Source organism: Columba livia, chromosome 12 (assembly GCF_036013475.1).
Source record: "Columba livia isolate bColLiv1 breed racing homer chromosome 12, bColLiv1.pat.W.v2, whole genome shotgun sequence".
Lineage (NCBI taxonomy): Eukaryota > Metazoa > Chordata > Aves > Columbiformes > Columbidae > Columba > Columba livia.
The window spans coordinates 17,308,280-17,326,187 of NC_088613.1; the positions used below are offsets into that span (position 1 = coordinate 17,308,280).

The 17,908-nt window shown below is 43.0% G+C and overlaps 1 protein-coding gene across 6 annotated transcripts in view; it reads right to left on the minus strand.

Annotated features, from left to right (window-relative positions):
* Positions 1-11,427, minus strand: part of GRIA3 (glutamate ionotropic receptor AMPA type subunit 3) — a 147,643-nt gene extending 136,216 nt beyond the window's left edge. For all 6 annotated transcript variants that reach the window (XR_010475727.1, XM_065077975.1, XM_065077973.1 and 3 more), the window contains exons 1-2: positions 10,854-11,427; positions 9,863-10,021 (exon numbers count right to left, since the gene is read on the minus strand). Coding sequence is in view for 5 of the 6 variants with exons in the window: in XM_065077975.1 (XP_064934047.1) it covers positions 9,863-10,021; positions 10,854-10,944 (250 nt within the window). In the remaining variant the exon portion in view is untranslated. The remainder of the gene's footprint in view (positions 1-9,862; positions 10,022-10,853) is intronic.
* Positions 11,428-17,908: the final 6,481 nt, after the last annotated feature.

The following is a 17,908-nucleotide window of genomic DNA, read 5'->3' on the forward strand; positions in this document are numbered from 1 at the left end:
TGATGCTACACAAGGGAATATTCAGTTAGCTGCTGAACTCATGAGCCTGGACAACCTGGGTAGTCCTGGAGGAGATGAGCGCTGCTGGACCCTCATCCCCCACTTATCCAGAGGCTTAAAGCCAAGAACACCCCACGAGGGACCACTCCGGTTTTACGCTTTACTCCTTCAAACTCCTACAGACTCACTTCAAATTTACCCTGGTGTAAATCAGATCAGAGGAAGACTCCATTATATATCTTGACTGCCCATATTTACCTAATGAGATACAAAGAAGTTTGATTTTTCTTTTCTTTCTGTTAGGGTAGAACAATGAAGCACTAAAACATTTAGGTCCCAGTGGTCATTGCAGATATGCACAACTACGTATTACTGCTTGCAGTTTCTCTTTGTGTTATTTAGCACAAAACAACTGGCAGTGAAGCACATCTGATACATATGAATGCACACCTTTGCAACAGGACACTGTAGTTGTGGAAACCATCACTGCATTTACTACCTTCTGTATGTAGTTAAGCTATACGGCTTCATGCTTTAAACAAGGCAACTTCTGCACCTCAAGCACCAAACTGCAGTAGTAGCAAACTTGAGAAGGGTTAACTGGTCTCATTTTGATCAATTATGGGCTTATCTCACTGCCTCTAATAATAATAATAGTAATAAAGTAAGTTGTCTCAGTGTGGAAAGACATGCAATACATACTTTAACTGACAAAAACTGTCAATCCATAAAATCCATCACAAGCGGCTTGAACTGTACACCCTGAAAAATGCAGAGAGCTTCTTCCAAAATACACACTTCCTTTTTCACACTCATCATCTATAAGTCATTATAAAAATTGGGCAGAACAGGTGCTTTTACATTGAAAAAGGCAGATTCATGTCTGCAGAAACATCTGGCTAACTCAGGCTTCAATGAAGTGTTTCAGTTAAGACCAAAAAAAAAAGTGCAAAACCCAGAAATCATCATTTCCAAAACTAAAAAACTGGCTTCAACTGAAAACAAGTCCGACATTATTTAAAAGGCTTTTATTTTTAATTCTCTGGTTTTCTGGTTGATCCCCATCTAACCTTTAAAACCTCTTTGGAACCACATCTGAAAGGAATGATTAGCAAGTCACACAGCTCCCATCATTTCCAATCATGCGTTTTTGAAGCCATGCAGCATGGTGTTCTGGGGTACACAATCCATTTCTGGGATGCACAGAACAGCAATGAGATAATGGTTCTATGCAGGAACTCAGCCTGAGCTGGCCGAAGCATTCGATATAAATATATGAAAACTACCATTAGTCACAAGAATCACTCTGCTGACGTGGCTGAAATAGGAGAGAAATGGGATTAGCTGGCATAGGATGATCACGTATATTTTTTCTCTTTAATATTATTTTATGTTCATCAAGAAGTCACAAAAAGCAATGTTTTGAAATGGAAATTCGAAGTAGGACAGCAGATACTATGCTGACTTCTCACACATTCAGCCTTTCTGTAGGTCCAACGCCTTTTGAAATTCACCACGATAGCCACAAACTCGCTCTGGAGATGCCACCTGACCGCTGCACAGACACTTTGGAGAAAGATGGCCAAGTACATTAAACTTGCTAGACAATTTAGAATCCCCCCAACACTTCCAATTCAATGCAGGGTTAGACACTGGGTCAGTCCTTTGCAAATCAATGGACGCTAATTAGCTCTCATCTAACTACTGGAAAAAAAAAGAATGCACATGAACTTGAGTTTTCTGACTATCACACTTCATTAGAATCCAAACTTGGTGACACAAGTGGTAAAGCCTGAGAAGACAAAACTCCTGTAATCAGTAAAAAACATCATCTTACCATTTTCTCCTGTAGAGAGGCTATGGAAAGTTCATTACCTGAAAACACTTATTAATTACCATTTCTACACAACCCATCTCTCCCTCAGAATTAAAACACAAGTAACGACAACAGTGACAACCACTGAAAAGTTTTAAAGAGTTCAGCACACACAGCAGGGTACAAAGACCACTAAAGGTGTGCGTCATGATGCAGCAAATCTGCGATTTGCAAGACCTGACCCACATTCACAGGGTGGGCTACAACACCTGTCTGGGACTAAGACCTCTGAAACACAAATCAAAGAAATCAGGAAGGCACCAATTCATGAAAAAGCTGTGAGGTGAGGTCCTTATTCCAGCATGTTCTAAAGACCTCACCAGGAGAAAGCAACAGGCAGCACTGCTTCCGGTAACAATGGTTCTTCTCCCAGCCGTCGCACAAGCAGCTTGGGTGCGGGTCAGGTAGGTGAGAACGGGGCACAAGCTGTGCTGTCAAAGTGAGGACCATACTTACAAAAAAGATCCAGGCTGTGTAGGAACTTCCAATACTAAACTTGCTTTCTTTTCAACAGCTTTGCTTATTTCAGGTAAAAAAGCTGAAAATTTCTCCTTTGTCAAGTGATAGATTGGTTTGCTGTACAGCTGTGACACATGTTCTCCTAGGTCCATCAGTGGGAATGTACGTCGTCTTCAGGCAAGGACAGCAAATTACCAAGTGCTAATTCCAATTTCTTTTTCAGAAGTATGAAGAGTAGGCTGTATTCCGGTGTATTTTTTTTTTTTAAGGAAGGGGAAATTGACTAATAAAATTAAAAAGGCACTGTTAGCCAAAGGTCTCCATGTTTTTCACTGCAAACAGCCCTGCAACACCTGCCTGATACAGGTAAATTGTATTACCCTTGTATAAAACATAGCAAAACTGTGCTATCGAAAGTACAAACTGACTTACTCCAAAGCATGCTAAGAACCATCAGAAGACTCCACAGTTTCCCAAGTTCTGTCCCTTTACCACATGGGCTGGGCCCAAATGCTTGATGACAAAACCACGGATGAAGAAATCAACAGGCACCATTATACACATCAGTCCAGGAAAAAGAGGTGTGAAAATAACAACATATACGTGGAACGAAGTAAGTATGCATGGACTATACACCATCAAAGAGTGGATATACCTTTCCCAGATATCTGCCTATCATTTTAAAGATGGTTCTTGTATTAAAAAGGACTCCAGACAGTGAAGTCACCGTGCAGCCCTGATTTGTTTTTTTAAATCCTTGATCAGAATTTCAAACATCACATTTGAATAAACTCCAACAAATACAAGCCCAACAAAAGGGCAGAACCAAGCATCCAAAGGCAATCACTTAGCTTGCAAGTGATCTGAAAGTGAACATGTTGCAAATTGCATTTGAAAAAAAAAACCAAACAAGAAACTTCCAGTATATCTGAAATGTCCAAATAGTCTAGCAAAATAATTACACGCAAGTGACCAGACAGGTCGCTCCATTCCCGCAGAAGAGTGCTCAGCTGGGCTGTTTCCAGTTCTGGGAGAGCAATTCACGCCTTCTACAAGCGCCTGGGCAGGTTATTGGCAGTGCGGAGTCCCTGCAGGTTGATCCCTGTGCACGAGAGCTCCTGAGCCTCCTGTGCAGGTGTGTGCGAGGGCTGCACACGGTCACTCGCTATTTTAGAAGTGGTTAGGATGATAACACAGCCCCGGTGCCTCAGACACCAGAAGGATATGCAGGAATATGCTAGGTGGACTCACTGACATTAACTCCTTCCTACATTCACTCTTCCTCTTCACACAGAAACCTTATCAGCAGCTTCTCTCTTGCTCTGTGTACATATGATAGTTTTACCTCTAATAATTACATCTTGGTGAGATCAACTAAAAAGGTACACGCTGCCTTTGAATGTTTCACATATAGCTATGCACTGATAAATGAACTCTGCATTTCTGGTGCTACAGAAGTATCTCCAAACTCCCTGATACAGTCAGGCCAGAGCACATCCTGTGGGCATCACTGTGATGATAGTTATTAGTGTCCATGCTGCAGCGACTACAACCAGCCAAACACGAGTGCCTGCTTCTGAGTCCCCATCAGATCACTCCATGTTGATTCCAAGTTTGAGGTTTCTAGAGTATCTGATATTCTGAAAATCAACACTGATACAAAGCAGATGATACAACGGAGGGAAGCACACCTCTGCCGGGAAACATAACACATACACATTTAGAAGAAAAAGAATCCCTATGAATGAAATCTGGAAATTGCTTCGCTGCAGTGATCATCACACAGTTTCACAGAAGCTGGTTTGATCTAGATCAATCATTTTTATATTTCTATTTTTAGATTGCCACAATTGTTCCAGTGGACGTACAAGCCCCTGTATAGCAAACCTGGCGACAACAGGTAGAGCTTTCAGGCTGCCTTATGAGCTCCCTTAGAAAGGAGGCCATGGCCTCCCAGCAATCTGCACTTCACAGCACCATGGAAAGAACTCATCTCAGGTTGCAACTTAGAGGCCAAATACGAATTCAACATAAGTATCTTTTTCACAACAAATGAATAGGAGTTTTCAATTATATGGTCTGGCTTGGTTTGAAACCGAACTATGAAATCAAACTGTTGCTGCTTGAAAAATTAACGTATTCTAACTAAATAAAAATTAGCATTCCAAAATCAGTAATGACAAAGCATGTACCTTAAATGGAAAAATGTCAGATCGCTGGATGGTGACAATAAAGAATCATTAAGGACACAGCTCCGTCATTTCACACCTTCTTGCATAACAGTCCCACGCTGGCAGCAGGGCGGCCTCCCACCTCCTGACGCTGAACACCACGAACCCGGAGGAAACAAGCCCACTGTTTTCTGTGGTTCTTGGGCAAGCTCCCGAGCCAGCCTTCAGCAAACTTGTGCATTTCTGTTGCTGTTAGCAGCCACAGTCACACTCTTGTTTCCCACCATGGCATCTCCATTTCCTCCTAGAGACACAGTACAGCTGCTGCACATTTCACTGGAATGTGCAGTTAATCAGCCACTCTCCAAGCCATGCCAATAGTCTCATGGGTCTCCAGGCCCAGTGCTATACAGGCAAAGTGAACAATTTCACCCTGCATTTGCACAAAACCTTTCAGAAACTGAACAAGTAAATGGCGCTCTTCATCATGCTTTACTCTTTGCTCATTTGGCGAATTCAGAGTTTCTCAAAAATGTGTCCGTTCATGTGAGATTTTTTTACCCATCTCTACTGTGTGAGTTAAATGGAACCCTAACAATTAAATATGGAAATGCTATGTATGTAGCAGAGGAGGAGAGAAAGGAGAGTCAGCTTATTTTAACATTAATTTTTAAAATAACAAACTATACTTGAAAGCAACATGGTTCCTTCTGCTAACAGGGAGATCACATCCAGCTTCATGACAAACCATCTCCTCTGCCACAAAGTGGAAACAAACTTCAGCTGGAGAATACCCTTCACCTTTCAACCCACCCCAACACTGCCAAAGCTTTGACCCCTCAACTAAAGCCAGCTCATCGTCACGCAGCAGTAACACACAACACTCGAGCATGCTCCGCAGCACTTTCAGGGATCTATAATGAAGAGAGTTGTGTAGAAAGCGCATTTCCAGGTGCTTTACCACAGAATGCTGGGAGAAACCACACTGCGTTCCTTATCGGGAGAGTGAGACATCTGCCCTGTGGTCTCTACTCACACAAAACCACCTGCACAGAGCTCACACTTGGCAGGATTGTCAGTGAGACATGCTGATGCTTCCAGCAGAAGGGAGATGACCACTTCCAGCGTCAGCGTCCTTTGCCAGCTGGCCAAAGAGTACGCAGATGCAAGGGAAGCAAATTATCTGCCCACTGGCAAGAAGAAATGCTGAGCAGCACCTAAGGAAAAAGTGTGCATGCGTGCACGTGTGCAAGTGACTATGTATGTGAGTATACATATACATATATGTACATGCACCTGTGCTTAGGAAAGGGAGGAATGCAGTTTAACTGGAAACATTGTCTGCTACTACCCCTGTGGTATCATTTGCTGCAATGTTCTCACAGTAAGAAACAGGCACTTTTCCCATTAAAGTCTTCCAAGCTGAATTTCAAAGATTAAACACATGCGCTGCAAGGATGTTCAAGAATATTTTCTGAAATCAGACCCCCTCAACAAAGTGTCTGATCACTTCCAGGATTTTAGCAACTTAAGGTAAGCATGTCATTGTATCTTCCCTCTTTTCTTAGTCCCTTAAAGAATGAGTGGCTGTGGAAAAAACACTACACATCAACATTTGGTAAAATATAAAAAGCCTTCTGCATTCAGAAGACATATGAGAAATCACTCAGAAAAATTAATGGGACAAGAATTTGCAGCTGATAGGTTAGGTTTAGCTGGGAGAGGGAATGTGCCCGTAGATTAATTAGATTCTGCAATCACAGCCCCTTTTCACCCGTATGCATCCCATCACCATCATTACAGGATCAACAGATTTTAATGAAAGCTAATGCTTGCTTTTGAGAAATTCCATGGAGACTATTTATAAGGTTGAGTTTACTTTAGTAAATATTTCTTGAAAACTGTACGTAATGCAAGTGCACGTTTGTTGGCTGTAAAGGTGTACAACAGCAATTTTTTGCAATGACAGTGCAGAGAGGGAATATGAGATCTGTGTGCTAATGAGCTGACACTGCAGAGGCTGGAGCAGTGTTAGTATAGTGCACTACAAGTGCAGAGCAGAAAGACATACGCGGGTTATTTCCAGGGAATATGATCTACAGAACCGTACGCATAATTCAACATTAATGCTAACATCCTTCATCAGAGGTTATAAGAAAAGCCTGAAAGACACTTCAGTGATGAATTTATACATTTGAGTTGTTGTATTACTCTGAAAAAGCCAGCTCACTCCCTACATGAGCATTTTGGAAGAAAATATAACATCTACATTTTACTTGATTTTATTCATTCACAGGTCAAGTTTACTTTCTTCCTTTGCTTTTTCTGATGGCAAAAAGCTGCATATTTTAAAAGATGCAACAAACCCCCCCGGAGCCAACTGATAAACTTCAATTTGCCTTTAAATACACGGGAATTTTCATCTGTGTTTGCATTTTTCTCTCTATTAAATAAACAGGCAGATAAATACAGAGTGGATTAATACTGTATGCATGCATGTAAATTAAATACACAGAGAGGGGCTCAGTGCTAGCAGTGAAGCAGGGAATACATGTACATGAATCAGATTATGCACCATTTAACTGAAAAAGGAATCAGAGGGAGGGGCTTAGGGTAGGAATTTTCTTTTGCTTCTAAACAAGTTTGTTCCCATGTTAGGGTATTGCCAAATCAGTCCTACCAGAGGTGGGCTCTTTATCTCTGGCTCATGAGGATACTTCAGAAGAGCTTTTTTCCTCCTGCCTCTGGAATGCAGCAGATTGCACCAAGCAAGATGTGCAGCTGTACAGTAAGAACATAAGTCTCCCCTGAGCAGAGCCCCCCTCAATCCCTGCACACATGAACACTCACTACTGCCACTATCAGAGAAATTAACGCAAAGGAGAAAGAAAAGTACCACATTTTGGATCCTGACTAGCACAGGCACTAGGCTCAAGCTACACATGCTACTTTCTCCGATTTCCCCTCGGTTCCTTTCCCCATCCCACCACAAAGTCAGCCCCAGGCTCCCTCTCCAGTGACGGCATCAGAGTCACTGCAGGTTTCTCTGCTGTGGATCCCTGCCAATTGCAAATATCGATCGAACGGCTGTGTGACAGCACTGGAGACAATTTATGCTTATCTCCAAGAGAAGTAAAAACGTTATGGAAAGAACTCCTGCATGGGTCCAGCAGCACCCTGCGATTACCTGTCACCCCCGTGGGAAGCGAGGATGTGATTAAGGGTACTTAGGGCAGAATGTCTTACATGTTACCAGGTAGCGTGAGGAGCTATTAGTCCATCCTAATGCATTGGTACGTATGAACATTCTGACTTTCAAAGATAATTGCTTCCAGATCCAAAAAGAGAAACTGTTCTTATTTTTTTTTTTCATTTTGAACAACTGAGACCTATATGACCTGTGACTTGGACTCGCCGTATTCTTTTCCCAACAACAGTATTACCAGATGGTTGACATAGCTATGGACAAGGTCACCTTTTCATTTTCTTTCTTCTGTTTCTTTCTTCACATCTTCTATTTTTAAATAGGTTACTGTAGGTTGGTATTCTCTGGTCTACAGTTTCTCCAGAGATTTAAGTTTTCCCAGTTTTACTACACTGGTAATATGTGTGTCAGAACACGCAGCCCTATGCTACAGAAAACCATCTCATCTTACTAAAATCGCCACAGCTTTCACTAAGCAATGACAAAAATCCTTAGATGTCAGAAGATGAGAAGCACGGTGACTAAAAAAAAATCCATTGACTGCCTCTGCATAAGGTTCACTTGGCTTTCTGGGATCTGTAAAGAAGTCTGGTAGAACTTTTCAAAAACAATTAATAATTAATCACCCAAGCAGTTTAATGTATTTAGTTTAAATCCATATAATTGATATTTAGGAAACTATGTCTGAGATACAGCCTCTTGAAGGGATTACACTGATTAGGGATTAATAGTCTGATGTTTGTTGTAAGAGCTCTTGAGGCTGGATAGGATTAGTAAAATAAGATGCAAAGTACAGACGCTTTTATTTACCATTTTTTCCACTTTACCTAATATTTTTATTGGATAGTACATAATTAACCCCCTGCAAAAGTTTTAAAGATCCTAATTCAAAGCCTTTTAAAAAGTGTAATGCTGCACTAGCAAGAAGCAGTCACATGGGGGATATGTTAGAATATCAATCCAAAATGTGTCCAAATATTTCCCTATTCTATGTTTTCTAACCATCAGCTTTCTCAGAAAATACATGAAATCTTAGAAGAATAAAATACCTACTTGTCCAGCCTTCCGGTTATACAGCGTGGGAGAGGATTATAAGAACTACCCTATCCCTAACAAATAAAAAATTAAAGGAATAAGATATTCAAAACAAAAAACTGTTTTACAGCAAGAGATACTAGTTTTTCTGTACTCTAATACTTCATTATTTTAGTACTATGCTTCCTCTTTGAATATGTTATACTATAAGCATACGAGCAAACAGGAATCCTGCTCCTAACAAAGTTAGCATATTCCATTCAGAGGTCCTTTAGATCACGTACAGACGTATTTCTGTATACTGCAATGGGCATGCAACTACCTCGCAAGAAAACTCCATTCATTTTTAAAGGTTTACAATAAAAACTGTATAAAACTGAATTTGGACACATCAGTAAAACACATATTCAGGCACCACTGTTGGTAAAGGACTGCGTTTTTAAATGCAGAACACGCACGAGTCTTTCAGAATGAGATTTCGCTTTTTAGCACCACATTAACACTATTCAAAGTTCTATTTTGCTGCTTCTGTTAAGAAAGACTCAAATTGTACAAGCACACTGCTTGTGCAGAGCTATTTCTCATAACGCTGAGCGTTCTGATTCCATTTTCTCTCCCCTCAGCTCTAACGGTGTTTGTCAGTTCAGTCTCCTCAGCTCTTAACAGGACTTTCACTGTAAGAAAATAACCCAGTAAGCCCCCCTAGCTTTGCTCCCTCAAGGTCACTTGTAAACTGCTGGTTTTGTTTCATTCCTACATGGTATTTGCAAATGATGCTGTTTCATGGGCGAGCTTGTAGCCTCCACAGAAGAGGGATGCTACTTCAGCGGCAACTCACTGATCACAGCTACACAGCACTGCTATATAAATAACATGGTTGTTTTTCTGGAAAACAAAACTAAAGGGGTGAAAACAAGTAGTGAGAGAACTTTCCCTAAGGTATTATTCAACCATATAATGCTGCAGATCTACTAAACCTCATATCAGTACACACATTTGTTGCACTATATCGTATGAACAAGAACTCAAGGCTACCATGAAAAAATTGAATGTAAAGATAGATAACATATAAATATATATATTTTTTTTTTTAAAAAAAAGTATGTATTTACTTACAAGCATTTGTCACTGAAAAACTGTTGGAAGAGTCCAAGTGATCTACGTGATAGTTCAAATGGAAGGGCTTTTCTGTGGTATTTTGGTTTGTGTTGTATAACTGCACAGCAAATCGAAATGCACTGTGCTCCTGAACAGTGTTCCTCATGAAAAGTCCACCTAGGATGGAAAAAAAAAAAGGAAAAAAGGAAAAGGTATTTCAGAATGAATTTTGAGGAGAAACAGTGGCAATAAGTTACATTTGCATGCTGCACATCTCAGAATGAACAGGAGCATGCTGAGCCTGAGCACATAATCCTGACAGAACTCGCACATGAAATACATACTCCAAGTCCAAAGTTAGGGTTTTAAAGCCACACATCCCATCCAGGTGCCCCCTGAGCTACTGGGAGTCACTGGGAGCTGCAGGCCACTGCTCCATGGATGCCCACACAGAGCCTAACGTGGGGAGCTGTGGCTCCTAAACCATCTCCAGACTACCCAGATAAGGTCTGCGTGGAGTTATGTGCTAAGAACACGGATGTGTGCGGCGTGGCAAACGTGCGGTTTTAGACGGTCTGCTGGAGCACACGCACGGCTGAGCGCTGCTCCAAGGGGAAGGCAGGCGAAAAAAACCCAAGTTCCACTCGCCTGCCCTCAGCCTTGCGGCTCGTTCGGCCCCAGGTTTCGGGCACGTCGCTACAGATTCACGCCGTTACTCTCTCACGTTATTCGCTACATGGGATGCGCTGCTTCGGGGTGCGATTCCGCAGGGGCACGGACCGAATCCCCCACCGCTCCCCCGGCGCACGGACAGCGCGGCAGCCCGGGCACGGTTCGCAGCCGCCCCAGCAGCCCGAGCACCGCTTCTGCCTGTCGCTCGCAACCACGGGAAGAAGCCGGAGAGGGTCTCGCCCCGAAAGCTGCCGGGCCCCCCCGCTCTCCGTCTACACAACTTCCCCCGGGCTGGCGGGGGGCAGGAGCGGGTCGCGGTGTCGCGGCGGGGACTTACCTATACTGATGGTGTTGGGGAACCCCGCCAGAGCCTCCCCCAGCAGCCCCGCCAGCAGCAGCAGGAGGGTCCGGGGTGCGTTCTGCCCCATTTTCTTCAGCCCCTGCAGTTCAGCCCCTAAAACGAAACTGGCGGCACAGGCATGGGCGCAACTGGAGACTCGGAGTAGTGTCAATGGTGGTGGCGATGCTGGCGGAGGTAGTGGCAGGGATGGTTCCCCTCCTTTCTTCCTTTTTTTTTTTTTCTTTTTTCTTCCCCAAATCCCTCTCCTCTTGTCTTCACCCCAGCCTGGGAGGGCTCACTGGCTGCGAGCTTGCCTCTCTCCCCCCGTCTCCAGCAGCCCCCCCCCAGCGCAGGGACTTCCCCCAAAGATGGTGGGTAGCGGAGCCGGCGAGGCTGCTCCGCCCGGGCCGGGAGGGGGTTATCGATCAAACTTGGCGTGAGGCGGGCTGGCAACCGCTCGGCTCGGCCCGCCCGCCCAGCCCCGGCGCTGGCGTCTCCCGGCGGCGGCGGCAGCGCTCGGGGCTGCGGTGGGAGGCAGCTCGGCGGCCTGGCGTGGGCCGGCCCGGGGCTGCAGCTGGCCCCTTTAAAGCCGCATCGCCTCGGCGTGTGTGCGAGTGCGGTGCGAGTGCGGTGCGTGCGCCGGGCTGCGGCCGGGGGAGGGGCGGGGAGCCGAGCCGAGCCGGGAGAGGAGGGAGGGAGAGCGGGCGGGGTGCGGGGGATGCGGCCGGGGTCCTGCCCGCTCCGGGCGGCGGGGAAGGCGGGCGGCGCGGGGGCCGAAAGGCGGCAGGGGCGCCTCGGGGCTGCGGGCGAGAGGCTCCATGAGGGCTGGGGCCTGGCCCTCGGCGGGCGGAGGACAGCGCCCGAGGTGCGGGGGCGGCTGGGGGCGAGGGGGCTGGGAACGGCCCCAGGGCAGCCGGCACGATGCACTTCCCCGGGGGGGCTGCCTGCCCTGCCCCCGAGTTCTCCCCATCCCTCCCCTCCGGTGATACTGGCGGAAGGGGGAGCCTCCCGCATCCATCCGCCCATGGTGCATGAAGTGGAGAAAAGACAAGGACGAGTTTATCCCACACAAGGGAACACACTAGGTCCTGTCCAGCCTCTTCTAAAGGGAGGAAATCCAACAAAGTCTCCCTGTTTCATTCCTTGTGCAGGAACATCTCAGATGCGCGTGTTCCCAGCACTAAGCACCAGGCATGGCCTACGCGATGGCGATGGGGAGCGGGTGGGTGTGGGACATCCCGTGCACTGCTCTGGTACCCACCTCTGGGCTGAGCAACTGGCTTGATATGCTGCACATCTGTAGGGAGCTACTGTGCTCCTGTTGAAGCTTGGTTCTCTGAGGAGCTGATCTTGCTCTTGTCTCCTTGACACCTTGCTGGATGGATCCTGCAGCTCTTTTCTCTTTTTTTGCTGCTTTGAGGCACATGAAACTGCACAAAATGGAGACAGAAAAGAGATACTAGGTCACCTAGTCCATCTCATAAGCCCAGAGAAGACTGTTCTTCACTTAATGTTTCCTTTTGCTCTGATTTCAGCAGGTCACTTAGTCCTCCTCTGCTTGCCTTTTTTTCCTCTTTCTTAATCCAAGACCCTGGTGTTCTTTGGGTCTGTGTTCAGTTGAGTTAGAGATAATATCAAAAGCAGTTGGTTTTGCATTTGCAAAATAATCAACCAGTTCCACAGGCCCTAGGTTCATGTAAGCACTTGAGCTGTAAGATGGTGGCAGATTACTGCACATGTGCTAATGAATAACAGCAGATATTCAAAGCACTACTCTTGAAGTAAGCCAAAGGCACAGCTGAAGAACAGGACATCGCTTTCATGACACAGAAGCATAACATATGCCCTTAGCAGCATATGTACGACTCCTGCTTACTTCTAGGTGCATGGATTGGTTGCTACATGTTGTGTGTTCCTTTATGAGATTCATGCCCAGAAGATGGAGTCTATTCCAGTTCAGGCAGGTGTAGGGATCAGGCTACAGGATGCCTGGTAATGTGAACAGTTTAGATTGAGATGGCAGTTGTCTGGTTGTCTGTAGTGATAGGTGGGGCATAAAGTCCATCTTTATAGCACTCTTTAAGCTCAAAGCACTCCACAAATATTACCTATGAATTCCTGTAAACACCTCCATGAAGCTTGATTGCATTCTCTTACGGATGTAAAAACTTAAGGAAAGCAACTGGCCCAGCTCACCTAGGCAGGAAGTTTCAGAGCCAGGATTAGGATAATGAGCGGCAGCCTGGCTTCACTGCAGAGCACTTTTCTCTTAAATGTCCTTTTGGTGTGCACAGCAGATCTGAAAAGGACAGACAGGTTTAGACGTTCAAGATAGTTGTGAAAAGCATGTTCCTATAGGCAAATAATTTCTGGTTGCAAACTACTTATCCCCATTTTATCTGCCTGCAACCCATTTCTAAGGCATTCTCCACAAAGTCCTGCTGTCACCTTTTCTGTGTCCCTTCCTAGTGACCCTACTTTGTTCCTGTTCACTTGGTCTCACAAAGTTCCTCTCGCTGTCCCTGCTGTGTACTCCAGGCTGACTGCCACCTCCTACAGTGACAGCTGATGATGTACTGAAAAAATTGTGAAAGAAATTATGCTTAACATTATAGATATTAGGACAAGAGAAGAGAGAAAATAGCCATGAATGAAGGTGGCATGTGTCAGAATCTCATTTTTATACACAGCTGGTAGGGCGGGTATCTCATCTCAAATAAAATGGTGCTTCACAGCCTCATCTCAAAAGGGAGAGTGTGGTTATAATCCAAAATATATTGGTGTTGAGACAAATAAACTTTCATTATCTCCCACATTTTTCTTCCTCAAGCCTCTAATATACATGTTATTTTTATTATTATTGGCATTTTCAAGATGTACTTTGTTTTTTGCGTAGGCGATTATTTGCAGATACAAATGGTACAGCAGCCATCCCACACGGATTTTGGAGAAACCCAGAGACCCCATCTCAGTTTATCTTTCTTACACTGAACCCAGTGTGTCCTCAGACAAAATGGTAGGAGACTAGTTGGCTTTATGTGGATACTAATGCCATGTAGATCGTTTATATACTTTGCTAGGGATGCTCAGTTTATATACTTCGCTAGGGATGCTCAGTGACTCGAGTTAATGAGTTCCATGGTAACCAAGGTCATACCAGATTATTTCCCAAACCTTCCCTAACTAAACACAACCAAGATTTTCCAGGATAATCAGAGCTTTGCGTTTAGATGATTTATAGTGTTTTGGGACGCTGGGGGATTCTGAGTACTATCCACCTGAGCAGGAGGAGGTAATGATTTATAATTAGCTAATGTTTTCTCACTGTAATGTCTAATAGTGTATTAGAAAAATGATATGGGATTTGGGACACAATGTTCTCACTGAGCTTTTTGATGTTACTAGGCTAAACCCATAGCGTTAGCATCAAGTCATGGCAAAATCTACAGCAGGATTCTGTGGCTCAAGCTTCACCCTAACCACACTAAGCTGACTTTATCACTTTTGTCATTCCTATTTCTAATTGCAAGAGAGAAGCCCAGGCAGCAAGTTTCTAGAAATCATTGTGCTTCTCCCAATACCAACCAAATCAGGTTATAATTTCCATTAAAGGGTATTATCAATTGTGTCTTACAGCCTTTTTGTTTTTTGTTTTAAACTGGTTATTTCTTTATAAAAACAAAGGAGATGCATTTAACTGAACTTGATGTTAATGTCAGCATTTTGATTAGCTAATTTTAATTCTACAATAGACAGTTAACAGAGTGATAGTGGGGAGAGACAGAAGCAAAGAATGAAAAGGGATTCAGGAAGATGAAACTACAGATAGAAGGAGTCAAGGGGAAAGTACAGTGTAAAAAGATGGAAAACTAATATAGACATTGCAGCTTCACACATTTTGGAAAATGGGTCAAAAGGACATCTAGTTAAGATTTGATTATGAGTGGGCACAGAACAAACTATTGAAGTTCTCCTGTTTACCTTTCATTACCATGCAATAACAGAGACATAAAACGAAATTAAAAGGCAGCAGACGAGAGACAGTTTAACAGAAATATTCTGCTACGCAGTTTATAGCTAATTCATAGAGCTGTCTTCTACACAGTATTTTCGGCAAAAATAATTGTTTTTAAAAGTTTCAATTTTATGTGATTAGCAGAGTAAATGCATTAGGCTAACTAGTAAAAAGCTGTTTGGATTAATATTCAGAATTCAAGGCAAAAAGTAGCTCCTGGACGTGTCAAGACAGACCAGTTTTGCTCATGCACGGTGAGAGTTCACCGTAGGTGTAACATTCTCTGAATGTTTTTGTCCTGGTCAGCATTAGAGACGGGATAGGAGGCTACCTGAGTCATTGATCTGCTTTCATTTTTCTGAGAACAGTCAACAGGTGACATCCTGAAACCACAGACTCGTGTGGTAGGTTTATTACCCCTATCATCAGAACTAGGATTTAACCCAATGCATCCTGGCAGAATAATATGATCTGGCAGATGGGAATATGTTCTAGTATGGGGAATGATGATCAAGATTTGTATAGGAACAGGGTCAAAGAGGAAATTTGTTGATAAATAAAAGCCATTACTTCATTCCTGGAGTGTAATTCAAATTCATGCAGCAACTTTTATCAGAACTGAACATGGACTGTTACAGTAATAACCTCTATATGTTACAATTGTACAACTAAGACACAAATGTGGAAACAGTCAGCATGTACAAACGTCTTCATTTTTCTTGAGTTTGTGGTATCTTTGGGATACATACTTCTAAGAGTCACGGGGCTGGTGGAAATGTAGTGTTATTATAGTCCCATAACGTCAGAAACAATTTATATTACCTTCTGCTTTCTGATTAACTGTACACTAGGCACTGCTGGCATAACACAGCCCTGCAATTCTTATTTAAACTTGTATTTTTGCTGTTCTTACCTATATTTATTACATAAGGAAACACTAAATCAAATAAAAAAGTAATGGTATCCCCTATATACTGTTAATAAAGTGAATCCTTTCCCTCTTTTTGTTTTATACCTATAAACACAGTTTTCAAGCAATCTTGGGAGTTATATCCAGTTAATACGCACTTCAATGTGCAAGATCTGACCACTGAATATTTAATTTCTGTATATAATTACTGAAATATATTCTTCTTAACAACAATCACTTTTAGCCCAAAGTATGAATAATCACTTCAGATGTTTGTTTGTGAATCAGAAGTCTACTTTTCTCCCAGTGTTTGTTTGTATATTATCATAACTCGTCTCAGCTCAAATCTGCAGTAGTGTCTTCTAATGAAAATGTATTTGAAAAACAGCATATGGATTCTTACAAATGGATGTTTTGACAAAAATAGTTTACATTTTTCACTGAAGGTTTAAGAATTTCAGATTTGTTCTGTTCCACTTGATCAGACAGAGATTCCCACCCTCCCCATAGCGAGCAGCCCAGTAGTTAAGAAGTTTTAAGAGTTATGCAGAAAACTGACATTCAGTTCTCTGCTAACTTGAGAGAACTCATTTTACTTCTGTTGTGAGTCTTTGCAGCACTCGAATATGGAACCAACTCAATCTCTTTTTTTTAGAGTTCATTCAATTTGTAAAAATAAGGTATTACTTAATGTGGGAAGGAAATTAGAGAGAAAAGTAACTTTAAGCTGTGTCTCCCTTCGTCCTGGGGAATAGCTTGTCTGTGGGGTGTTGGTCTCACCCTTGCTTTGTTACTGCCCAAGAAATGTCACCTTGAATGCAAAAAGATTCCCCTATGCAATGTCCATGAAAATAAAGCCTTTCCTTAGAAGAAGGAGGTACATATATCATACATGGTAAGAATAAGCATGTCTGGTACTTTAAGACCTTTTTTTTCCCCTCTCACTTAGAGACCTACCTAACCTACCATCCAATACCAACAGCATCTCAAGGTCTCACAAGACAATAAATGGAAGAAAAACACCAAGGATGCCAGCAGACTGTCAGTATAGGGAATTTGCAAAACAGTTCAGAATCTGAGAACACAACAGAGAAAAATCATAGGAAGGGAGAGATTTCCTATTGCAACATTGTAGTCTAACCACAGGCCCGAGATTTTGATCCCTGTATACTAGAAGATCCAATACACTGTCTTTAAATCATATTTTGTCGTATTGTGAAGGACTTGCATTGTCCATCTGCACAGAGATGAATTTCACCTAACGTGATTTGTTTTATTGATTGCAGTGGGATTAACTGAGAGTACATAGATGACTACAGTTGTACACTTACACCAATGTGAATAACACAGTGTTGTTCTGCTAATCTGCAGTGTTCGGGAGACAGGCAAATCCTTGAGAAACCAGTGGCTTATTTGAAAAGATCTGATATTAACAATACCGCCGATGTTAACAGAAGTGTTCTCATGCTTTATGAAACTTCCATTCCTAATTAAAAGTTGTTTGGCTTTGTAAGTCATGCCTTGTGGCAATTGTGCTGGATCTTGATAATTACAGTGTAAAACTGACTATTTGATTGCACTGTCAGCACAACAGAAGGCATCAGAAGTGAAAAAAAACCACAATTGCAGAAGGGCTTTCTAATAGCAATTCTCACTTTATATCAATTTGAAGAGTCAAGCATTTTCCAATAGATCTGCAGTGGTCCTTATACAGCTAATTGAAGTCAATTTACTCTTCTTAATTACCTTTTGCAGAGTCTTCAGAAGTAGCCCATGAGTCCCAAAGAATCCACAGACCTGATTTGCAGGAAAAGAGATATTTATTATCATCTGTTGCATGTTGGTTTAGTATCGGCTTGTCTCGAAACTGCTAGAATCCTATTTTGAGTTCGGTTGTGTCCACATAAGCACTCAATAATAATTAAGTACTCAAGCACAAACATGAAGGCAAGATCACTGCTATCACAGACCGTCTATTTTTGGGAGCTTCCTCTAATCCATGACGTTGCTAGAGCATCCTACTTTGGATGAGCAAACTCTGTAATGTATATATAACCATTACTTTCAGTGAGTTTGAAAGTAAACTTCACAGCGTGATGGACTCAGCCAAAGTCAAGAGGCACCCGT